Source organism: Tachysurus vachellii, chromosome 16 (genome assembly GCF_030014155.1).
Source record: "Tachysurus vachellii isolate PV-2020 chromosome 16, HZAU_Pvac_v1, whole genome shotgun sequence".
NCBI classification, from domain to species: domain Eukaryota; kingdom Metazoa; phylum Chordata; class Actinopteri; order Siluriformes; family Bagridae; genus Tachysurus; species Tachysurus vachellii.
Window position 1 is genome coordinate 14,186,506 of NC_083475.1, and position 25,848 is coordinate 14,212,353.

At 35.4% G+C, this 25,848-nt stretch overlaps 2 protein-coding genes across 2 annotated transcripts; one reads left to right on the top strand and one right to left on the bottom strand.

Annotated features, from left to right (window-relative positions):
• Window positions 1–1,676: 1,676 nt before the first annotated feature.
• On the bottom strand, window positions 1,677–9,813 carry def6c (DEF6 guanine nucleotide exchange factor c). The gene is made up of 12 exons (XM_060889918.1): window positions 9,623–9,813; window positions 8,358–8,498; window positions 7,720–7,902; window positions 6,928–7,155; window positions 5,746–5,892; window positions 5,218–5,326; window positions 4,811–5,070; window positions 4,629–4,736; window positions 4,292–4,458; window positions 3,308–3,542; window positions 3,110–3,197; window positions 1,677–2,814 (listed from the first exon to the last, which is right to left on the bottom strand). The coding sequence occupies exons 1-12, from the start codon at window positions 9,716–9,718 to the stop codon at window positions 2,582–2,584; spliced, it is 1,995 nt and encodes a 664-aa protein (XP_060745901.1). The 5' UTR covers window positions 9,719–9,813; the 3' UTR covers window positions 1,677–2,581.
• Window positions 9,814–16,181: 6,368 nt separating this feature from the next.
• LOC132858991 (pendrin-like) lies at window positions 16,182–25,500 on the top strand. Its single transcript, XM_060889519.1, has 21 exons — window positions 16,182–16,399; window positions 16,920–17,056; window positions 17,175–17,314; window positions 17,404–17,514; window positions 17,680–17,870; window positions 18,166–18,330; window positions 18,740–18,892; window positions 19,023–19,105; window positions 19,216–19,363; window positions 19,571–19,684; window positions 19,816–19,893; window positions 20,270–20,365; window positions 20,967–21,073; window positions 21,221–21,290; window positions 21,422–21,514; window positions 21,621–21,716; window positions 22,261–22,521; window positions 23,147–23,201; window positions 23,310–23,455; window positions 24,349–24,426; window positions 24,623–25,500. Exons 2-21 carry the CDS (start codon window positions 16,932–16,934, stop codon window positions 24,644–24,646), a joined length of 2,334 nt encoding a protein of 777 aa, XP_060745502.1. The 5' UTR covers window positions 16,182–16,399; window positions 16,920–16,931; the 3' UTR covers window positions 24,647–25,500.
• The last annotated feature ends 348 nt before the right edge of the window (window positions 25,501–25,848 follow it).

Genomic DNA, 25,848 nt, shown 5'->3' on the forward strand with positions numbered 1-25,848 from the left:
TATAATTACAGGTGGCTCCATATCAGACAGTGATCCTATGGCTAGGGTGGGCCCAGAGCTAATACACAAATGGTGTGCTAGAGCAACCAGACCTCAATATAGACACAGTGATCACATGAAAAGAAAGCAAAGTAAAAGCATCTACTTAATGGCTTATGGAAAAGCTGCAACTGTTCTACTTACCATATCTGTATTTGGTGTCTCTGAGCAGAGGGGAATTACATATGGTAAATCAGTGATTATTGAGCACAGCAGATAAAAAGGATCTAAAATTCTAGAATAGCTAAAGCTAGCTGATGAGAGTGTAGTGGGTTAATAAGACTTCTTAATACACTTCATTCCAGGAAGGCAAACTTATGTCGTCTGTAACGGATCGCACTTACTAGTGTAGTTTGGCTTCTTCATTGTTGTGAAGGACGTCAGCTGTCCTGTTTCAGAAGATTTAATAATCTGTGTGAGTATAAGCGTGTGTGTTGGTGTGTGTGCATACATGGTGCCTAGTGATGGACTGGCTACCCAAATAGACTGTATATAATCCTCACTCCTAATGTTTCCTGGATGGTTTCTGGATCCACCACAACCATGACCAAGATAATTCAGTAAAATAAGATGAATGACTGGATAAAAAAAACTATTAAGCAATTAAAAAGTCATTAATAATCCAGTTTGTAAAATTTAGTTGCCATTTAATTATGTAAACAAAATTCCACACAACTAGAGCAGCTCTAGGTGTTGAACTCTTGGTATTTCTGAGCCAAACACCCTTTTCTAGAAAAATTGCATCTGGCTTTTGTCTTTCCCGTTCCCAGCCATATCCAGCCTAAACAACTCCTAATGTCTTATTCATTTGACCCTGCTTCACTAGAGTGTGAATGGATGCCAGATTATGTTTTTGTAGAATTCTATTGTAATATAGGGCTGATTGCTAAGGAACAATTATCCTTGGTTTATATTCTGTCACTGCTCCTTTTCTCAGAAGAGTGCCTGTGACATTTGAGCTCACGTCACCAACTCGCAATCAAGTCCGTCACTAGAGATGTCTGGCTATAAAACATGCTCTCTTGTTTGCCTCAAAATGAAGGGACGCACCCAGATAGTGTTCCATGTTTACAACCACAGATTGGATCAGTTCAGTGTTGTCTATGTCTACTACTATTAGACACTTCATAGTTGGTCATATGGTCTTTAGAAGCTTGTATATTTGAGCTACTACAAATGAGAGTGTCTGATGTTAATTATAAAAATGTACTACTCTACAGCATTCTTGTAAATCTTCTGAAGCAGTAAGTAAAGTTTCTAAGCATGTATGCAAAAACTCAGGTGTTAAAGCCAGCATACGTAACAAACATTTGTAAGAATATTTAGCTCTATAAACAGAAAGATTCCAAACTCTAAGGGAAAAGATCAGATTTTGGAAAATCACAAACCACGACTGTTTCACAAAGATCATTTACAGTCATGCTATTGATTATTACCCAAAACCAGCACAGAAGGCCATCATTCATCTTTGTGGCTGGGAGTGATGTCTTGCAGACTGAGTTCCACTCAGTCGCCAGCATCCACAGAACCAAATATGGACGGCGTGAATATTTTCAACATCCAGCACTAAAGAAGTGTTTGTTTGAGAGCGTGTGACCAGCATAACATTATCAGTAGCACAAAAACGTTAACAGGAATATTTTGGAACCCATTTATTTTATTTTTAACTTTTGTAGTGAACAAGATGACGAAGAGGGACCAAGGTTTGATCTGTACATTAACTTTTGGATATCAGGAGGCTGAAAATTCTAAATCAAGTGCCCCCTCTACTGGTCATCCATAGAATTACAAATAAAACCTAAAGTATTCAATACAGAAGCACAGAACCCATTACAGAAGAAATAAAAGATAAAGCACAAGTAAGGAATATAGTGTGTAAATTCACAGTTTAAGTCATTGCATTCCTTGCTTGACCCTTATCATTTATTTATTCTGTCTCATACGTGTCATATCTTACATAATAAACACTGCAATCAGTCCTCACTTTCAGATAGTTCTGTATAGCTAGAGCGGTGTAAATTGCTGATGTTGATATATCTGCTGAAGTAGTAAATATACAGTATACAACATGCACCAGATTAAATAATAAAAGGAATATAACTACAGGACGAAGTTTGTATGTTTGAGCAAACTATTGTGCATAATTAAATGGTTTTCTTTATTATTCGTCGATACGATATATTGTATCGTGGCATACAAAGTATTTCATTTCATAAATTTAGTGATACTGTAGTTATGTAGATAACAGTGTTTGGATTTTTCAACAAAACAGAATCAATGGTTTGAAATAAATAACATTGCATACTGCATGTGTTTGGTGTTATCCGTTTGCATTAAAACCACAAGCACACACACATACACACACACACACACACACACAAGCTTTACTGTAGATTACCAACATTTTTGCGAATACTACAACTACTTTTTTTTTATACATTTACATGTACAAGTTGCTATTCATGTGTGTAAGATGGTAAGTCTACTACAAACAATAACATCTCACAAAATGTGTACTTGTTGAGTTTGTGCCAGGGAGTCACTATGCAAGGTCGCTGCTCTGCTCAACCTGTTCTCTGTTTTTTTGTGGTTCCTCAACGTGACATGCAGTGATTAGGTCTTGTGTGTCTACATCCTCTTCTCTCTTTCGTAACTGACTGTTGGAGGATTCTGTTTCACTGACGGTCGATTGAAACTTCAAAATGAACTCTGTACTGGTGAGTGCCTGGTCATGTTTGGGATAGTTTGACCTCACCGGCAGACGCTTCATCTTGTCTACACATGGATGGGGGGAAAAAGCATATCCACATAACATTAAGTTCAAATGGTGTTGTAAGCAGGAGTTCCAGCAGGATCTCAGTGACAATTTAATGCACTGGGCCACCTGTCCCAGACAACATTTTTGCTTATTATCCCTTTTGTCTTCTTGTCTACTCAAAGCTTACAATTTATTACTTCACAGTCTGTGGGCTTCCTGGGTACAGCAGATTCTAACAACAAACCCTATATCTGACTAAGTGAAACTGAAATTCAAATATCTGCCTGACAGTTCTCTGTGAGGATTTGTTACCTGCTGGTGTGATCGGCTTCATAAGGCCGTTGAGCTGGACGTTCCAATGTCTCATATGTAGTGCTTTAGAAAAATTCTCAGGAACTTTCTGCAAAATAAGACAAATTGAGAAATTACAATTGTGCTTGCCTGAAAGACGAAGGGCCAACAGTTGATCTACTTCTCATCAGTTCTCTCTACTCAGCCTTGTTTAATTACCTCCACATTGTGTTGATGTGTCTCCTCTGTTTCTGTAAACTCCTGGGATGTACACGTTGTTAATTGGGGGCTAGAAGACGGAGGAATCACAGTAGTTGCATGATCGAGTATGTTATCCTCCTCCTTTTGGGGTTGAGGTGTTTTCTGTTGGGTTATTACTGCACAGTCAGGAGTCTCCAAGTGCCTCTGATGGACCATCAACTCAGTCAGCTTCTTCCTTTCTTCTTCCAATAGCCTGGAAGACAAACAAACACATGTATATGCACTAGGAATGTAACAGAGTATAGAATAAATTAGTCAGAATGAGCAGAATGTGCTCAAAACTAATATAAATATGGTTACACACAGTAAGTGTTACTACAGTATAAATGTTTCAGAAACATTCCTAACCTCAAATACAACTCAAAATCCACACAAGACTTAAAACAATCCAAAAGGATTCAGGAACTGCGTAAGTGAGACACATTTACATTCTTTTTCTTAGTCTTTATGTGGGAACATAAACAGTTCTGTATACACAGGTCAACTCTCTTGATGCTGGTAGGTGGAATACCAAATAGAAAAAAATACTTAATATAATTTAATGGCATTTGGGAGAAAAGGTTTGTCTTTCTTTGATGCTAGGCCTTAGTTGATTTCTGTGGTTGAATATAAAAACTAGAGGAATTTGTTATGCCAGCTTGCTCAATACAAAAAACAATAAATATATCAATGAATACATTTTGTAAAAAATATTAATAGAAACATATACTAAAATAAAATACAAATCAGACAACTGCCACGTCTAACTATTGACATTCTTGGTATGGTGCAAGGTGCTGGCCATCGTCTGTGGTATTTGTTGTGTGCATGCAAATTTTCACAAAAAGCTTGAGGCAAAGTTAAGATGATGGATGGTGATCATTAACAGGCCCTGGTGGCCATTACATTTCCAAAATCAGCTTGATGTTTGATGGGATAAAGAAAAATATGTCTGTGACTGACCTTTCAAGCTCATGTCGGACTTTCTCCTCCTCTAAGTGGACCTGAATCTGTGTGTTGAGCGCCTCCTCAAGTTTCTGTTGTGTTTGTTCCAGCTCTTGTATCCTCTTTTTTTGTTGCTGTACCTCCTTTTCCATTTTAGCCAATTCAGTCACCATGTTCTCTCTGGCCTGGGCAGCAACCAGTAAACCATCAGCCAGAACATTTAGAAATGCATTCTAGTAAATAGACATTACTGCTGTCAATAATGTCTCATATTTCTTTCTCTGAACGCAAGTGGTAAATGTTTAGACCAACACGGTGCACTTAAATTATAAAAAAGGACACATCTGTGTCTTACCTCATTTGCTTCCTTCAGCTGTCTCTCCAGCTCTTCTTGCCTCTCCTGCTGCTTCTCTTTCACCCATGCATCCTCCTTTTTGCGCTGCACCTCCATTTCCAGGTGTTGCTAAAACACACTAAATTAGTAAACTCAAAAGCTTGAGCAGTATCACTTATGTCTATTTATTCCCTCTCTTCTACCTGGATGATGTCTATAATTTCCAAGTCTGGTTCCTTGCTCTCTGTTTCTCCGTGTTGAGTCACAGAGCTTGGCTCCTCATCTTCAGCACTATGTTCACTCTGGCTGCTTTGGCTCGAGCTTCTCTTACTACTTTGGCTGGTCTGGTTCTCGCTTTTCTGACTATTCTGGCTGTTCTCCCGTTGCTCTCGTCTGCGCATCTTTAGCTCCTGATGCACTGAGCTCTTCCCCTCTGTCTTCAGACGGATGGCTGTCTGCATAGCTAGTGTACATACAGAGAGTCAGACAGGCTGATCCAAACATTGCATTGTAAATATATTAGGAAAATTGTGTCTGTCTTACAATACTATGTGAAGTTCTCTTAACCTCAAGTTTCAACAGAATTAACCAGAAAGGCTTAAGTACTCACCCTGAATCCATTCCACTCTCTGTTTCTGATCTGAAGCACTCATCTCGTATGTCCTGCCAGGAGTCTTCACACAGAATAAACAGCGTTTCCCTTCTTTATCAGGTATAGTCTGTCAGACAAATCAAAGAATTATTAGCCCTACATAATGCTTAGCTGTCTAGATCTATTCCTGGGATTTTAACACGCATTTAAATTTGTACAAAGTGAGCTGAGGATCTTTAAAAAAAAAGACCTCACTGATTCACATTTATTCACTAAAACGCTTTCAAAAAATGAGTGAAATAATTTAGAAATGTAAAATGTTCACAGGAACAGTTTTTCAATCTGTATTTTATTTACAGGAACACATGATAAGCATATATTTTATCTTCCACCATTATTGAAATTCAGTTCAAATGATTAAAAACAAACAAAACTTGAGCCCATCATTGGTGATTCTGTTCTCTTTAGGAACTATCAAAGCTATATTTTGTGGAGGAAAATTTGATTTGCAATTGAACACAGACACTGAACAACAGCAAAACTCACTTCTATAACACAACACCCATCCAGCTGGACCTCTCCCTTCTTCTCTTTCTGGTCTTCACTAATATAATAGGCCAAGCTTCCTGGCTTAAGCACAAACCAGCGTTCATGCCAGTTCCGACGTACATGCCCCTTTTTCAGCATGTAACCCTGAAAGAAAGAGAAAAATAAGAAAGATCACTTAATAACCGTATTACTTTATGTTAGATAAAGAAAGAAGATATGGAAAACATAACTATAAATGAAAAAAAAAAAAAAATTTATTATCAATTATTTATTAATTTATTTTTAGTTAGTTTATTTACATAATGTTAGTAATAAACTAGTAATTATTTGCTTGAACTACATGTCATTTTAGTAGGTTATCATCACATTTAGATCTGTAACATCTCTTTTAATTACTTTCCTCTTAATGGAATAGCTTTACTTTTCCTCTTGTTGCAAAAGTGCTTTACAGAAAACTCATTATAAAACATATTAATGATTATAAGGCATTCTTTCTAACAAGTTTTAAAAATGTTTATTGGTCTTAAATTATGTGAAGTCTCCCTCATATAAGTTTCCCTCATATAAGTCCCTATGAAAAAGCCATTACTATAGAAATTACTATAGAATTAGTATATTGACTTAAACCTGTGATGTGAAATACAGCTGGAAGAACTGGCAGAGCTTTCACTCTCACTCATTTTCTACCGCTTTTCCAAACTATGTCGGGTCACGGGGAGCCTGTGTCTATCATCAAGGCAGGATACACCCTGGACGGAGTGCCAACCCATCGCAGGGCACACACACACTCTCATAAACTCACGCAATCACACACTACGGACAATTTTCCAGAGATGCCAATCAACCTGCCATGCATGTCTTTGGACCGGGGGAGGAAACCGGAGTACCCGGAGGAAACCCCCGAGGCACGGCGAGAACATGCAAACTCCACACACACAAGGCAGAGGAGGGAATCGAACCCCCAACCCTGAAGGTGTGACGCGAACGTGCTAACCACTAAGCCACCGTGCCCCCCACTGGCAGAGCTGTTATTATAAAATAATATTCAACAGATTCTGACCAATCACATTAAAATTTCTGTGTAGTAATAGAAATATAAAAAAAATTGCATCTCGTTATTTGTCATTCTCATTATTATTGTTCAGTCCGTAGCCTTTCCAATTATTGATAGACGGTCACCTTCTTCAGCACATTGTGGTACATCTCCATGAAGATGTCAGTCAGTGCCATGCTGAAAGCCTCTTTACAATCCACTCTCATAAGGTTCCCTGCACTGAGATGCTCCAAAAACATCCACACGGTCAAGCCATTCTGCAAAGAAGGATCCTGGGATAGCAAATCCTCCAGTGTCTTCCCATCCCACTCCTGGCTCATAGCAGTAGAGATCTTCTTCAGCAGATACTCCAGCTGAGGACATAAGTATTTTTCATATATAAAAGGGGTCAGGGTCATAAATGTCACATTTAATAACTTCTGCAAAGATAGCAAGATATCTTTATCTCTATGAAATCGGTCTGAATTAATGCAACCATACTTGGATTAAATGTTTGTGCAACTCATGGCATTTTTTGCACAACACGAAAGTTGGTAGATTGCAAACAAAGATTTACAGTTTGTGTAATCAGCAGGAAGCCCTATGACTCTAGTTCTGTTTTTACTGTTCTTTAACTTCCTAGCCCATGATAACATTGCAGACAAACTTAAATGAGTTACACATCATTTACTGCATTTTATTTACATTACATCTTACACTTGACAGATGCCATTATTATCTTATATTTATAGGATAAAATCATGCTACCAAAAAAAGAAATCTAGGATCTTAGATCATGTGTAATAAACATAATTGCATGGACTGAAGAAAACTGATCCTATACCATTCAAAATCTCCAAAATACGATCATGCTAGCACCTCTGATTATTATCCATTTATTACCTGTGGTTTCCCTCTATATACTATAAAGCACCAACCTCGGGTTGGATGATGACAAGAGGATAACGATCCTCAGAGAGCAGGTTAAACAGACAGAAGAGCTCGAAGCAGTCCCTTTGGGAACACACCCCCTGCTGAATACTGGGCTTGAAGTTCTTCTTAGCCGTCATCATCCAGCACAGCTCATCAAACGTCTCCTTGTTAAATGTACCCTCAGTAGCCTAAACATTAACAAAAAACAAATAAAGTCAAATATTTTCTTTTGCAAACTCCAGTCAAAGGATAATTTATGCATTTCTACAATTGTGTATAAGCAGATTATCAGATTAACAAGCACAAACTCTTACGTAACAGGCTCCACTTACTATTGTTTTGTGGATTACTGCAAACTTGGTAAACAGGAAGTCAAGACAGTCATGAGTTTATATATATATATATATATATATATATATATATATATATATATATATATATATATATATATATATATATATATATGTGTGTGTGTGTGTGTATATTTACATGTGTAAATGTGTATATTATATATATATATATATATATATATATATATATATAAAACTGTCGTTTGTTTGTATGTATGTATGTATGTGTGTGTGTGTGTGTGTGTGTGTGTGTGTGTGTGTGTGTGTGTGTGTGTGTGTGTGTGTGTGTATACCTTTGCCAGAATGTATTTGTTGAGGTAAGGCATATATCCATGATCAGAGACAGGTCCATTGTCATTATCCTTAAAATGTTCCTCTAAGGCAACAGGGTCATGAGGGATGTTCAGAGCTGTGTATAAATTGTGAGACAGAACCTGTGACATACACAGAAAGAAAAAGAGCATTAAACACAACACAGCTGTACAGCACTGATAGGTGCAAGAACCTGCAGCTGAAGAGAAGGAGTAAAACTGTAATTTATTAATAAGCAATAGGCCATGCTTTGAAAATCTTACTAAGTAATGTTGTAGAATGTTCACTACACAAATAAGCTTGATAGCACTGAGGTATAACTAATCACACTATGGTAGAATATGGTAGAATAATAATAATTTCTTTTTTTTTTTTTTTGACTGTTTATAGAGACAGACTGGTAATAAAAATCTGGTCTATACATGGGATCATAATAGAAATATTACACCAAGGAGCAAAGGTGTGATGTTTTATGTGTGCAAAACAATCAGCTGACAAGCACACTGATGAAATGAGAGGAATGAGAAGTGGAATTCTCTTCCCCATGTCTGTTGAAACAGTGATCTTTGCTTTGCAAACAGCATGTCAGGACAGCTGCCTGATGTTGCTTTATTTTCTAAGCATGGGATAATTTAAGGATGTGTTCCAACATGAGACATTCCACACAAACTGCCGGGATTACCTGCACGGTTCAGTGCTTGTGTATTTTGTGTATTTATGTGCATTGAAAGGACGACAACAAAGATTTTTTAAAACTACAGCAACACATTTAACACAAATTTACATTGTCCTCAATTATCTTATTGAACTAGATATTTTGGTGCAGTATGTGTGAGCTGACCTCAGATTTATTACATAATCTTAGGATGCAAAATTACAACTTGTTGCTATCATATAAACCTATATAACCTATATCTGTAAAAAAAACAAACAAAAAAAAAAAAAAACAAGCAAGAGAACACAAAAGTAGTGATGAACAATGTTTACATACACTCTCAGATATAACTGTACTTTTTCTTTTTGGAGTGGTGCAAGCAATAGGATGTGTTTTGTAATTTTATTATGTTTACATTTTATTAGGAATATAGTTAAAGGTACACCATATGCACTTTCCATACTTAAGAATTAGAGCATTCATCCTTGATTGCACAAACCCATCAAACCAGGAACAGTCATTTTACAGTCCTTGATAACGTTATGGGTTTTTTGTGTGTTTTCCCCAGTAGCAAAAAAAAACCCCTCTTACCTTCAACTGGGACTTGGACACTTTTCCGCTGCCCTCAGCCTCCAGCGACGTGAACGCGTACCAGATGGACTTAAGCAGCTCGGATTTTAGGTCCATGTCGCATCGGATCGCTCACTGACCATCCTGCAGTTAAAGGGAATAAATCCAGGGCGTTTTTTTTGACGCCGTGAACTGCTCTAACACGTTTCAGAAAGCGCACGGCGCAGGCGCTGTGCAGGGTTGCCAGATTGTGTGTAGATCCAGAGCAAGTCTGTAAAAACTTTCTCGTCAATTTGCGCCATGAATCATCCAGTAAATTATAAGTAGCAATCATCTGAAGCTGTAATTGACTTTAATTAATTTTAAAGACATCTTAGTCTACAGGACACAAAACATATATGAGTGAACCTAACCCTAACCTTAGTGTTGGCAATAAGTTACTCATAATGTTCAACCATGCTTCAATGTAGACATGCGACATTCAGCTAAAACATGCGACAAGCAGGAATACGATCAAACCTCTATACTGTTTATACAGTGTTGTAAAGTGTACAGAATTACATTAAGTGGAAGTGAGATGTAACCCATCCCTTCCTGTGATATTCTTCTGCACCAAAGGCATATGTTCTATTGTAGTGTATTTTTTGCACAAAAACTGCACAAATGAGAAGGAGCAGCATTGCCACCTTACAGTTAAGACCTTACAGGTCCCTGGTTTACTTCTGAGCACAGACTTCTGTCTGAACATACACAGTGTCTGTGTGCATTTTCTACCATTGTATCCTATATAGTATATTTTACAGTGCCTTGCAAAAGTATTCATACCCACTGAACTTTCCCACATTTTGACACGTTACAACCACAAAGAAAAATGTATTTTATTGGGATTTTATGAAATAGACCGAAAGAAAGTGGCACATAATTGTGAAGTGGAATGAAAATTATAAATGGTGTCCAATTTTTTTTTATTTTATTTTTTATTTATTTATTTTTTTTTTTACAAATGAATATCTGAAAAGTGTGGTGTGCATTTGTATTTATCCCCCGTTACTCTGATACCCCTAACTAAAATCCAGCGAAACCAACTGCCTTCAGAAGTCACCTAATTAGTAAATAGTGTGCACCTGTGTGTAATTTAATCTCAGAATAAATACAGCTGTTCTGTGAAGCCCTCAGAAGTGTGTTAGAGAACATTAGTGAACAAACAGCATCATGAAGACCAAAGAACACACCAGACAGGTCAGGGATAAAGTTGTGGAAAAGTTTAAAGCAGGATTAGGTTATAAATTAATATCCCAAACCTTGAACATCTCACGGAGCACTGTATAATCCATCATCTGGAAATGGAAAGAGTATGGCACAACTGCAAGCCTACCAAGACATGGCCGTCCACCTAAACCAACAAGGAGAGCATTAATCAGAGAAGCAGCCAAGAAGCCCATGGTAACTCTGGAGGAGCTGCAGAGATCCGCAGCTCAGGTGGGAGAATCTGTCCACAGGACAACTATTAGTCATGCACTCCACAAATCTGGTCTTTATGGAAGAGTGGAAGGAAGGTCATTGTTGAAAGAAAGTCATAAGAAATCCCGTTTGCAGTTTGCGACAAGCCATGTGAGGGACACAGCAAGCATGTGGAAGAAGGTGCTCTGGTCAGATGAGACCAAAATTGAACTATTTGCCCAAAATTCAAAACGTTATGTGCGGATGAAACCTAACACTGCACATCACCCTGAACACACCATCATGTTGTGGGGATGCTTTTCTTCAGCAGGGACAGGGAATCTGGTCAGAGTTGATGGGAAGATGGATGGAGCCAATTACAGGGCAATCTTAGATTGGCCTCGCCATCCAATCTGACTGAGCTTGAGCTATTTTGCAAAGAAGAATGGGCAAAAATTTCACTCTCTAGATGTGCAAAGCTGGTAGAGATATACCCCAAAAGACTTGCAGCTGTAATTGCAGCGAAAGGTGGTTCTACAAAGTATTGAATCAGTGGGGCTGAATACAAATGCACACTTTTCAGATATTTATTTGTAAAAAAAAAAAAAAAATGGACACCATTTATCATTTTCCTTTCACTTCACAATTATGTGCCACTTTGTGTTGGTCTATCACATAAAATCCTAAAAAAAAAACATTTTTGTTTGTGGTCAAAATGTGAAACGTGTCAAAATGTGAAAAGGTTCAGTGGGTATAAATACTTTTGCAAGGCACTTTATATAATGCATTAGAAAGTCATTTTATTTTAAATTCTGTGTCTGCTAGACAGTCACAGTTTGTGGATTATAATCAGTATTTATTATTGGCTGAGTGGAAAGTGGGTGGATTTCTTCATGGTCAAAGTCCTGTCTGCTCTAACAGGTGGAACAAATGTAAGTAAACGAATGTCTTGCTCTGCTTGTGTGGTAATAACTGCTTAAAGCTGCATTAACCTGGATTCAATTCTCTGGACCTAATCTATTTGTTGAAACAATATTGACTTTATTGCTCACACACATTTTAGACAGGTTTGCCTGCCACTGCTTGTGGTATATTTTATAAAGGGAGAATTAGCATAGGATTGGGGTTCCCAGTAAACTGTATTTGGAAGTTTAATCAGAATAATAATCAATGTACTGTTTAAGTGTATAAGAAAATTGCCATTGCTTTAGTCAACTGTTGTTTTTGAGTATGAAGCTCCAACAGCAACACCTCTTCATTGACCCTGTGCAGGGTGAAGCAGGCCAAGGTTAAGGCCACTCTACAGTGTGAATACATCTGGTTTAAGCAATGCATTCCAAAAAGCAGTAGATGGCGCTATAACACAATGTAGACAGGTGTGTCAAAGCAAATGCCCAAATGTAAACATTTTAAATAGTCTGTAATATTGTTGTACAGTTTGAGAGTTGGCCAATATTGTTTTTGTTTTCTCAAAGCCTCACAAAAGAGTGGAGTGGAGTGAATGTTATTATAACAATAATCCGTGGACTAAATCTGAAACAAAATGGTTGTGATGGTAATATGCTCTCACCTATATAAGGATGAGGTTCCCCTTTGAGTCTGGTTCCTCTCAAGGTTTCTTCCTTTACCATTCAAGGGAGTTTTTCCTTGCCACTGCTGCCCAAGTCACCTCAGACTTGCTCATTGGGATAAATACAAATATTTAAATAGATGAAATATTAATCTTGAATTTTGTATTCTATTACTCTTTATATTATTCTTTATAATAACATTTTGTTCTATGTTTATGTTCTGTAAAGCTGCTTTGAGACAATGTCAACTGTAAAAAGCGCTATACAAATAAATGAATTGAATGGTAAGATTTTTTTTGTATTTTTTGTATTTTTACTTGCAAATTTTATTTAGAGTGCAGTTTCAGTTATCTTCAGGTATCTGTATATGTATTTGGATTTAAATGAAATGTGAGTGTGAACTAAACCATAAGCAGATTATTATTTTTTTTTATTATTATTCAAAATAATAAAGATCTCTATTTCTATGGCCCTTTCCATCCCTAAGGGTTATATGCGAATACACATACATAGTAATTTGTGTCAGTTTATCTCCCATATCTTTAGAGAACACACCATGGCCTACAGATACGGTTCAAAACACAAGAACTCTGTTATGTTCACAGTCACCAGACTTTTAATTATGTCTGTCACAAATCACACCAGTCCATACATAAAGGACTCACACAAATTCACTCAATGCAAAGTAAACATGTTATACATGACCTTAAAAGTGCTCTTTGCTCTTTTTCTTGAGTTTTTTCTTCTGGTTTTTCCTCTGTTGAGTCTTTATGCACATCACCTGACATTTGACTGTTTTTTGATATTGATTTGTTTAATTGTGGTTTTCACACTAAACTTTATCTGAATTTGCATCAGTTTGTTATTCTTCTACAGCAGAATTGTTCAATCTTGTCCAGATAGGGCTGGTTCGGTGAAGTCTTTCGGTCCAATCAAGTAGAAGCCACACCTGAGTCTATTTAAAGGCAAAATCTGATGAGACAGATAGAACTGCTTGTTTCTGAATAAAATCCTGTGAACACACTAGGTCTTTATGAATAAGTTTGGATACCCCTGCTCTACAGAGTTAAAAAATTGAAAACAAAACAAACTGTGACTGATAAGCGATTGATAATATTTAGGACATCTAAATTCAATTTTTGCTTTGCTATCAGTCATCTAAAAGCACAGGCTTACTATGCACATTTCTATTTGTAATAGCAATTCTAAGTCCAATTCTAGATCTTTTACTGATTGTTATTAATGTATTTGTTATTTAGGAAGTATAATTCATTTAATAAAGTGTAATATTTCCAAAAAGGCTCTGTGGACCAGACATTGTGTAAATGCAATCACATGGAACACTGAAAAATTTGCAGTAGGTTTAACCAGGTAACATTCTTGCTAGCTGTACATGGTTTCTTTGAAAGAATCTCTCCATGCAGGTGGAAGTTTTTTGGATCACTCTTTCTATGTAATCTTTCCAGTTTGCAATAAAAAGCACAAAAGTGTATGACTACTGAAAACCTAGACTGACCTTTAGACTGAACTAAAAAATTTGTGCATATTATACTGCTAATATGTGTTACTACTACCAAAAAACAAAACTATTGCGTTTTGTTTAAAAAACTGTTCTGTTTACAGAATACAGACATGATTTTGCCTCAATTCTGAGGAAATTATGTTAGTTACCTTTCTTGATAATACTTTTCTTTAAGATAAGTAAATTGTGCATATAGAACAGCAATTCTTGCTTCATTTTCAAATATGACTAGCGCCCAAAAACAGATTTGGTCCATGTATGTTTTGTGGTAAAAATAATGTGGCTATGAAAAGCAAAATATAAGTACTAGGAACTTGTAATACCCACACTCTCTTGTGTTTTGTTGACAGTTTAACATGTTATGCAGTATGCTAAGTACTGGACCTGTTTGAATTTTTTTGGAACATTAGCACCACATTTTTATTTGGTATTGTCACAAATTTCATAGAAATATTTATGAAAGTTGCCAATGAAGAGAAAATGTCTGTTCCTTAAATGAACTCCAATACTCATGCATGTTAAGTCAAATGCACAAATAATGAGTAACTTATAATAAATATTTAAGTAAAATGGCTTTCGTATGTCAATCAAACTAATATAATATGCATATTAACAGAATTCAGAGGAGGAATAACAGGGATATTCTTCTGTGGAGTCTGAACATTTTCCAGATCTCTTTGCACATGAAACTAAAAAGATTGAACGATTAAATGTTGCTTTTGAGCATGTGGTTAAGTAATAAGGACTCAAATAAACCTAATTCTTAACCCAAGTCTTTCCTTTAGTGTATCATTCCTGTATACTCTAAATCAATTGCACAAATGATCATTTACTTTAAAAGCCACATATAAATGTATTTTTCATGGTTACCATATAGACTATAAATTCCAAAGTGACATTTTTTGACTTGTGCTATTTAAGATGGTAATTAATACTATTGTCAGGACCATTGAAGAAAATATTTTTATTCATCTTTATCGACAACTACCTTAGTCAGGGTTTAAATGGATGCAGAGATTATCCCTGGAATGTTGGGAACAAGGAAGGAACACTCTCTATGTCCTGCTGTCAGTAGACCATAACACGTCATCCTGCACAACAAAAGGTAATTTTACCAAATTAGCCATTTCACCTACTTGCATGTTTCCGGAGGTGGAATTAAATTAAGGACCTGGAGGAAACCCACAAGGAAATGGGGAGAACACATAAACAGTAGCCTGAGCAGAATTGAACCAGGAGCCTTGAAATTGTAAGGCAGCTGCTAGTACACATAGAATACCCCCTAATTTAATAATTCCATTACCCCCAATTCCCTTGTTACTTGAAACTAAAATATCTGCATCTAGATTGGCTGCTAGTCATAGTTATAAATAATTAACATGTGTGACATTGGATTGATCCAGTTTAATAGGGTTTGATATAGATTTAGATAGTGGAAAAAATGTTGTATTATTATAACTTATGCCAGTATTTTTATGTAAGCATTTCCTCTTTGAAACAGCTTACCCACAAACATGAGAATTTCTGCAAATAGAATGGAATAGAACGCACATACTAGGAAACTGCCACATGTAGAGAAAGAACAACACAAAGATCTCTACTGGGAAACAGAACATACTGCAAGTCATCAAGACTCCATGACTTAAAAATGAAGATTCATCATTATATGGCACTGGCAATACACTACTAAATAGTACCTGCATTTACATAGAATTCTATTCTGTTTTATATGTATGAAACATATGAATATGACAAAGACAATATCACAAACCTTATATGACTGGCTAACACTTCTACTACTACTACTACTACTACTACTACTACTACAACTACTAGTAATAAGAGTCAAATGCAAAAGGAACAGTATTTAAAGTAGTTTTAAAGCTGATTTCAGAAAATGTTTCCTTAAAAAGATGTAAAGAATGACACTTTTTGACAGCCACCTTTATCTCCATCTCCTCCTGTAGCATTGACACCGCCCACCAGTCAACTTCCCTTATATATAAATGTAAAAGACAGGTTTACTGGTAAATAGATAGAACAAGAAGGTAAATAAGAGAGAGAGAGAGAGAGAGAGAGAGAGAGAGAGAGAGGATAAAATAAGACAATAAGAACAGTAACAAGAACAGAAGAGTGAAGCTGCATTTATTGGAAACATGGCATTTGCACATGACATTGAGCACATATTCAAGTAAATTTCAGTGAAGTGATGGATGATTAACAATTTGTCAATCAGATGAAAGAAGATCAGATTTGAATTGACAGGTAAGAATTATAAAATATACATTCTACTGACTGTGTTACAAATCATGGGTGGATTAATGGATTAATGTAAGTTCATCTGTAGTATAGAACATTTAAGGAATTAAAAACTTTGGGATGTGCTGCAATAGAAAATAGTTACCAACCCAATGTTGCACATTTTTCTATAACCCATTGTTCTGAAAACTTAATTCCTCTTATACAACAGCTATCTGACAATTATTCCTTTATATATTTTTTTATATTAATGAACTATATGTTGTGTACTTATTATTTTTTATGCATTTTGGTTGAATTGCATGGAACAAGTTTCTATTATTTCTATTATTTCTATTACCACTGAGGTTATTATAGTTGCATAGTTAATATAGTTATTCCCTTATCAGCCTCTCATTTAAAGTTAATAATACAATAAAACGCACAGTAAAAAACTTTTTTTTTTACATTAAGCTGAGTTTGAGAAAAGCAATGGATGCATCAAAAATCACCTCAACAAGAAAAATATTCTTCCATGTAAAAACAGGTTATCTTCAAGATGGACAGCCAGAACCAATATAATGTGTCACGGCCCATCTACTCCGTACGTGCCTTTGAACATGTTAACGAAAGGCAAGCCAGAGAGAGAAAGACCATCAAAGAAAGGCTCAGTAATTCCTGCAGGTTAGTTTAGAATCTTAGTGAATCTGTAAAAACTCTTTATGATGTGTGGGGTTAACTACCATGCATGACTTTTCATGCCTTGTTTTTAGCAAACTCATGTATAATTGACTTATTACAGTTGCTCTGCAAAACGGGTTGTGCGGCTGATTAAGGGATTTTTCCCAATCCTTGAATGGCTCCCAGCATATCAACTCAGGCAATGGCTTCCTGGTGAAATTGTAGCAGGAATCACAACGGGTATGGTGTGTGCTCTGCAAGGTAAGATTTGCTCTGGGAAAATAATTAGTTTGATCTCTAGTTTTTATTGTGTTTCTGAAAGGCATTATAATGTTTTTTTTTCCAATTAGGACTGGCCTACTCACTGCTGGTTAATGTTGGTCCTGTATATGGACTTTTTGCTGCTTTTTTCCCAATTCTCCCCTACTTCCTTTTGGGAACCTCTAGACATCTATCTGTAGGTAGGTTGTCTTCTACATTGTATAATTCTGAATGCTGAATCATAAAGGTACTTTTTCCTTTTTTAAAAAAATATAACAGCCATGTAATATCTTAATAATAATAATAATAATTGAAGCTGATTCATTTTGATTTAACAAGTACATTCCCTGTCTGATACTGGGCAGGCCCATTTCCAGTCACCTGTCTGATGATGGGATCAGTGGTGTTGAATCTTGCTCCTGATGAACTGTTCATGGTGCCAGGGAATGGGACAGCAGTGAATGGAACAGTAGCAATGGTGGTGAATACTGCAGAAAGAGATGCAAAGAGACTGGCAATAGCTACCTCTATGACTGTCCTAATTGGACTGTTTCAGGTATTGCTGTGCTAAAATAAAGAAAAACCTGTTCCCATTATTCTCAGTCTCAAAGACACCTCCAAACAAACTTACCTTTGTATGATTTATTTTGTACAGTTTCTTGATTCTGCTCCATAATTCATAATGAATTAATTGTCTGTCTGTGTATGGAATGTTTAAGCTTATTGGGCTAAGATGTTGATAGTTGAATAGAAAAATTCAGTTCTGAAAATAGGATCTTTATAAAATTATGCAAGTGTTGTTTGTTGTGTGTCTTTGCTTGATGTAAATCTCTACAATTTATGTTTTCCAGTTGGCAATGGGTGTGGCACAGGTGGGATTCTTGGTGCGTTATTTGTCTGACCCATTGGTAGGAGGGTTCACTACAGCAGCAGCTTGCTCTGTAGTAGTCTCTCAGCTCAAACTGATATTTAATGTTCCCACTGGTAACTACAATAGTGTCCTGTCTCTTTTTTATGTGAGTATGTAACACAACAAACATCACTATCTTTGACCATTATTAGTAATTAGTTTTACATGCTTTAAAGACTTATTAAGGTTTATTTTCAGTATTTTCAGTATTACATATTTACACAATTTCAGTCAATTGAACTGCTATTATTGTATGATATAAAGGGATCAGTGACATGACATCTTTTGTGTCCAGTCTAATGTAATAAAATCATGATATATACCACATTTATATATATATATATATATATATATATATATATATATATATATATATATATATATATATATATATATATATATATATATGTTTTATTTACACCTGAGAACATGTTTTTCATCCCTGACCAAAATGCATTTCTACTTTTGAAAAGCTTCATTAACTGAATATTTTTCTGTTTGTAATTTGTTGTTAGACTATCGGGGACGTATTTAAAAACATTAAGAAAGCCAACATGGTTGACCTGATTGCTGCAGTAGTGACTATTATTGTTGTTATGCTTGTAAAAGAGTTCAACGCCAGATTTCAGAAAAAGCTTCCAGTGCCTATTCCTATTGAAGTGGTAGTGGTAGGTATCTCCTTTATTTAACCATTGAAAAATAATCTCTAAAAATCTCCATTAAACGTTTATTAACGAACCTCAATGGTGTATTTGTGTTTCTCAGTCTTCAGCTCTGCTATATGTTTTTATTTATTAGACAGTTATTGATTCCGGAGTTTCTTATGCACTTGACCTTCGCAACAATTACGGTTCTGGCATCATTCAAACTATCCCAAGAGGGTAAGAATAGAATTTCTTGTAAAACTGAACGTCAATGATTTAAGTGTGAACATTTGATAATAAGAATGTAAAATATAAGATCACATTTGCTGTGTGTGTGTTTTTAATAGATTTGTTCCACCTCAACCCCCAGATGTATCACTCTTTAGCAGTTTTGTGGGCCCAAGCATTTCCACAGCAGCAGTATCTTATGCGATAGCAATATCAGTGGCTAAAGTTTACGCAGCAAAACATGACCTTGTAGTTGATGGAAATCAGGTATGTGGGTGTGTTCATGAGAGATTAGGAAGTGCAAATTCAAGTTGGCAGGGAATTCTATTACTCCCTGTGATTTTTGACAGAGACCTTATTAACCAGATTACTGCTATCACTGCCAACAGAGATAAGCAACTGGAGGTGAACATACAGTCCTATTACTCACAGGCTCTGCAACAGATTTTTTTTTACCTTTTTTTCACTCAACAGGAACTGATAGCCTTTGGATTCAGCAATATTTTCTGTGGCAGTTTTGGTGGCTTTGTGGCTACCACTGCACTCTCACGTACAGCAATACAGGAGAGTACAGGAGGCAAAACTCAGGTACACACACACAAACACACGCACACACACACACACACACACACACACACACACACACACAGACAGACTGCATGCAAACAACACAATGCATACAAAAATCCTGTTTTTATTGTGACTTTGTTGGAACACAGGTAGCATCAATAATATCAGCTCTGCTAGTGCTGATAGTGATTGTGGCTCTTGGGCCTTTACTTCAGCCTCTTCAGAAGGTATGTCAAAAAACTGCAGAACAAGTAATAAAAGGGTTTCATGCTCAAATTCTATATAGCAGTAGCCTATAACAAAAATAAATGATGAATGAATTATTCTAATAAATTATGCTATTTATTGAAGCCACAACATTTTCAAAGGTCTTTAAGATATACACAATATTTTAGGTCAGTGGTGTTAAAGTAAAATCTGTAAATTTTAACACGTGAACCTCAAATATAAATATGCATAGTGTACTGTTGGTTAACCTGCCACATGCCAACCACATGCTGAATCTGACCACATCTGCAAAGAAATTACACAAACAACAACACAGTCAAAATGAACGATCACCCCTAACAATTTACTTTTCTGTTCTCCTTCTTAAACTTCCAGTCAGTGCTGGGCGCCATTGTAGTTTCCAACCTGAAAGGCATGTTTATGCAGTTCCATGATGTGCCCATATTATGGAGGAAGAATAGGACCGATTGTGTAAGTGGTCATAGCGACATACATACATGCAATGCCAACAAAGGCCAACCTTTCTAAAATTCCAAAAAAAAAATAAATAAAATTTGTATGACAAAGAATCCAATCGTATTAACCTGACTTTAAATATTAAGAATTCTCATGAGATCAGATTCCACAAAGAATTATGAACATAAGTTACACAAGTGAATCAGAAGCATTGGTTATTGACATGAATGGATGAATAAATAAATAAATTAATTCATTCATTCATTCATCACCAGTTACCTAATTATCCTGGTCAGGGAAGGGGTGGATGCAAGAATCTGGGGCTTGAAGTAGAAATACATATTAAATGTAATTTTAGTCAGTTTGCAGGACCCACACTCATTCACATCTTGGGAGAAATTCACCTTTGTTTAGGAAAAGGAAGGGAACCAAAAAAAATGGAAAAAAATGGCATATTGGTTAAAAAAATATCAAATCATGTATATATTCTTTTGGGATCTAGTAATCAGGATGAACAAGAACGACAGCATTACTTTCATTCAACTGGGCTGTTATTTAAAATCCAGTAGATACAATATAACAAATACATACTGATTATATTTTTACATTCTCACAGATTATTTGGGTGTTTACATTCATTTCCTGTATCCTGCTGGGGCTGGATATCGGTTTGCTGGTTGGCCTAGTGTTTGAACTTGCCACTGTGGTTGCCAGGACACAGTTGTAAGTAAACTTGGCCCCATTTTAATGCCATTAAAATGTGTTAAAAATCTTTTCTAAGATTCCGTATTTAAAAATACAATAAGAAATTATTGTTATAAAGGCATTTAATAAATAATAAACTTAATAAATAATATATTTTTATATCAGTCCATCCTGTTCAACACTTGGAAATATACCCAGTACAGACATCTACAAGAACATGAAAGACTATAAAAATGTAAGAAATAAAATATTCCATGTACTGTTTTAACCTATTCTTCAATTAAAAATTTCATTCATTTTTTATTAACATAAAATGTAAAACCAATGCTCTAATTGTCTTTGTTTGGTCATAAATGTTTCTTACAGATTATTGCATGTCCAGGAACAAAGATTTTCAAGTTTTCTGCACCAATATATTTTGCCAATATTGATCATCTGAAAGACCGGATAAAGCATATAGTAAGATCTGCATGTGTTTGCATGTATTTCTTTAATTACAATTGCTTGATATTTTAGATGTAAACATTTTTGCTGGATTGATAACATTTTAACTGTTCATGGCCAGGTGGGATTTGATGCAGTGCAAGTGTTTAAGAAAAGGAACAAAGCATTAAAGAAGATTCACGGTCTAATCAAGAAGGGAAAGCTTAAAGTCACAGAGGTATACAAGCAAAACTGAACACTATTAATCAAAGTTTTACAAGGATTATGAAGTCAAACTAGTGGCACATTCTGGTGACATTCAAATGATTATATTACTAAACCTTCCACTGTATTAATCACAACATCCACTGTATTAATACTACCTGTAGAATGCAATGCATAAAATGCAGCAGCATACAACTGTGCAAACACAGGTCAAAAGCTTTAGTAATTGTTTACATCAAACATCAGAATGGAGAAAAGATATGATCTCTGTGACCTGCTGGAACCATAGTATGGTTGTTAGTGGCACGGACTTCTTCATTTACTTTTTCATTTTCCCGTTAGGGGTCGCCACAACGAAGCATCTGTTTCCTCCAAACACTATCCTTGGCATCCTTAACTCTTGTACCAAGTAGCTTCATGTCCTTTAACACTTCCTTATATCTCCTCTTTGGCTTTCCTTTTTAGTGACACAGACATGTGTCTTATTTTTTTTTAATTATGTGTATTTTAGTGATGTCATGTCTTGAACACTTAACCTATCACCCTTCCTGTTGCAGAATGGCCTGGTGTCAGTAGAACAGCTGGGTGTGATCAATGAGGGGTATGAGAACGAGCAGGACCCTCAGCAGGTGGAAGATAAACCACAGCAGGAAGTGGAGAATGAAGCTCGGACAGACGTGGATATAGAGGTGCAAGTGGATTGGACGGCTGCACTGCCTGTAGATGTCACGGTCCCCAAAGTTGACATTCACAGCTTGGTAATGGACTTCACTGCAGTCTCCTTCCTAGATTTGATGGCTGCAAAGTGTCTTAAACTGGTAGGTGTGCAAGTTGTTAAGTGAGTCTTATATAGTAAGAATACAGAATACTCAAATGTATTTAAAAGGGATAATTAATAGTATTAAAGTAGAGAAAACATAGATTTCTTTCATTTTTTTTGTAGCTTGAAAAATTGCACCAAAATTGCAACAATTTTAATACAATTTAGATAGTTCTGGAAACTTTAATTGAGAAATTACAACAATTAAAGGTTTTTCAAAACAAAAAAAAAGAGGACCAAAAGATTTTTGGAATATTTTTATAGGGGCAATAATGTATTTTTTTCTTGCTAGTACAGATAACCTGGAAAATATGTACAATATAAAATACATGCAATTGGGCCAGAAAAAAAGAAAAAAAAAGAGAGAAAAACTACATGGTTCTAATGTTGTTGAGCTCCTACAAATAGAGATCTAGTAGTGACTTACCTTAAATAATGTACCTTTAAGCAGTCTTTCTTAAACCCAAAAATCTCATTCCTAAAAGAAAGTTTATTAACTTAGCTAAAGTAAAATTTGTGCCATGACTAATTTAACAGGCAGAGAATATGTTTTATGAAACCTAAAAATGCAAAAGCTGTTCATTAATACTTATATTATAAGACATTGTTTTTATACTTTACAGATAATAAAGGAATTTTTACGCATTGGAGTCAATGTATATATTGCTGGCTGTGATGGTATGTACTGATAAACAAACCTCTAGTATATTATGCTTTTAGATAATATTGGTAATCTGATTTAAATTGTTCTTACTTTATATATTTTTGAAATACTAAATATTATAGATGAAATTATCATGAAGATGGAGTCAATGGGCTTCTTTGATGCAATGGTGCACAGAGGCATGCTCTTCCACTCTGTCCATGATGCTATTCTATACATCAAGATGGAAACTGCTAGTGATATCACAGATGACCCGATGTTAGATAAGGTATGTATTTATGGCGGAATTTGTTTGGGCATAAAACAAAATGTAAAAATCAGCTAAAATTAGAGCTGTATTTATAAATGATGCCAAAAGATTAACCACTTGTCACGGACGCGGGGGTAAAAACGGACCCAAATGCAAGACAGCTTAACAAAAACAGGGATTTAATAACTAAAAGACACAAAACAGGACAAAGACGAACCAGACATGACGACAACAGAGGATTCCGTGCTGCACAAGGCAATGCGGCTCAATTAAATAATACAAATAATTAACAGACATGATGGTCAGGTGTGCAGAGGCGGAGAGGAAAAGACAAGGGCGGGGCAGACACGTGAACACCAAACATAATCAAAAGGCACATGGCCAAAGTCCGGGCAGAGTCCTGACACTACTGAACATACTAACTACAGTACTGAGAAGTGTTTTTGTTTTTGGTGAAAAGTGATTACAAGACTGAATATGCTTTTCTTTTTAATAGATAACAAAGTATAACTAGCCTGAAAACTACTATGTGCCCTAGGCTAAAGCTAAAACTAGTTTGTTCTGTGATCTTGTAGTTGTAGTTTTAAAAAATGCTTAACTTGGAAAAAAGGGTGAATATTTAAGAGGCACTACTTCTGCTCCCATGGATCAGTAAATGCAGACTCAGGGGAAAAATACCGGAAATAACAGACCCCCATTACCTTTACTTGTGTTTAGTTAATAATTACCCAAAACAACATCATAAATATTTTTATAGGAATTATTTCACAATATTATATATATATATATATATATATATATATATATATATATATATATATATATATATATATATATATATATATATATATTTAAAATATACTTATTGTTTTATGGTTAAATTGATTGCGTCATTCTCTTACAATGTCTAGATCTCACAGCTACAGGATGACAAAGAACCTTACACTGATGATGAAGACTTGATTGAGACCTATGACAACCAGCGCTTGGTGATCATCTCAATTTATTTTTACAAGACAAAACAAATCAATTATGTAGATTATATTATAAATGTTAATATTTACTGAAATTATTATAACATGACTAGTAAAAACCTACTGTATATATAAAAAGTTTATATAATATTAGTAATAATATATAGTATATACTTTCTATCTAACTGTAACTCTTTCTCTTTATCCATAGGCTATCCATGGACTCTCATGTTGAGCCTGAACTGATGTTTTCTGAACCAAGAAAAAAGCCAACAAAGTCTTCCAACCAAAGAAATTGATTCAGATAACCGATTTTCTGGGACAAATCACCATTAAACCTTTAAATTGTCTGCTTATTTATTAGTCTTAAAACATATTATACCTTGATGCCCACTGACGCCTGAGATAGGCACAGGCTCCCCGTGACCCGAGGTAGTTCGGATAAGCGGTAGAAGATGAATGAATGAATGAAAACATATTATTCGGGAAGTCATATGAATTATTGTATAACTACAGTGAAACTAATATAAAGAATGTGTATATAAATGGTAGAACCATATGCTTAATGTCCAGGGAGTTTAAGGGGGTTAGAAGTGTTATGAGTCTTAATGGGATATAATATGCTTAGGAGCTTTATTTAATTATCTTATTATTTTTGTAAGCACTCTTCTGATATGTACTGAAATTTCATCTGTACCTGATACAAATAATCATGCAGTTGATACTGTTTAATATTTAAGAAATTTTGTAGACAATTTATTGACATACAGCATCAAACATGTTGAGGTATTTACAGCACTTTTTCACTTTCACCTCCACTCTCTGTGCGAATCCCTTGCTTTCCTTTATGCTGCATAATATATAACATTCAATATATGCACTGCTCTTGCCTTATAATGTTTTCTTCGGACTACCAAGCATCTTGCTTACTTTTGCTATTATTACATCCTTCTTTAATTTAAAAAAATGTACCAACAAAAGCATTTATTTATCTCTTTTTTGTTATTTTTTTTTTTTATAATCCATACATTGTCACTTTATTCATTTTTTTCTGTTATTGCAATCCTAAATAAAACTTCTTTAACTTCACCCCAAATTTTATTGTTTCTATCTTTAATCTGTGAAAAAAAAATGTAAAACAAATGAATTAGAATTTAAGTATATTATGTTTAATTATAAAAAATGTTAATAATGAATAATGCACAATTATTTGTGTTAGAATATGAATTTTCCTAGCATTTTAAGATTCTACCAATGTCCTGAAAAGCTATCTGGGCTATCTGCTCAGACATCTACAGTAGCTAGAATCATACTTCAGAGAACCCTGCTGTGGATTGGCAATTCTGATGCAAAGATTGTGGAGCAGGTCATCTTAGGTTGTCTTGAGAAGTTGGTGATTAACATGGGGTCCAAAATGTCCTCAGCTGGGTCCCATGA

Coding starts and splice junctions, on each gene's coding strand:
- def6c (XM_060889918.1), bottom strand. CDS start 9,718: ATGGACCTAAAATCCGAGCTGCTTAAGTCCATCTGGTACGCGTTCACG. Junction 8,499..9,622: donor TGTCCAAGTCCCAGTTGAAG/GTAAGAGGGGTT, acceptor TGTATGTCACAG/GTTCTGTCTCACAATTTATA. Junction 2,815..3,109: donor GAAGCCGATCACACCAGCAG/GTAACAAATCCT, acceptor ATCCATGTGTAG/ACAAGATGAAGCGTCTGCCG.
- LOC132858991 (XM_060889519.1), top strand. CDS start 16,932: ATGGACAGCCAGAACCAATATAATGTGTCACGGCCCATCTACTCCGTA. Junction 17,057..17,174: donor AGGCTCAGTAATTCCTGCAG/GTTAGTTTAGAA, acceptor GACTTATTACAG/TTGCTCTGCAAAACGGGTTG. Junction 21,074..21,220: donor GTGGTTGCCAGGACACAGTT/GTAAGTAAACTT, acceptor TTTTTATATCAG/TCCATCCTGTTCAACACTTG.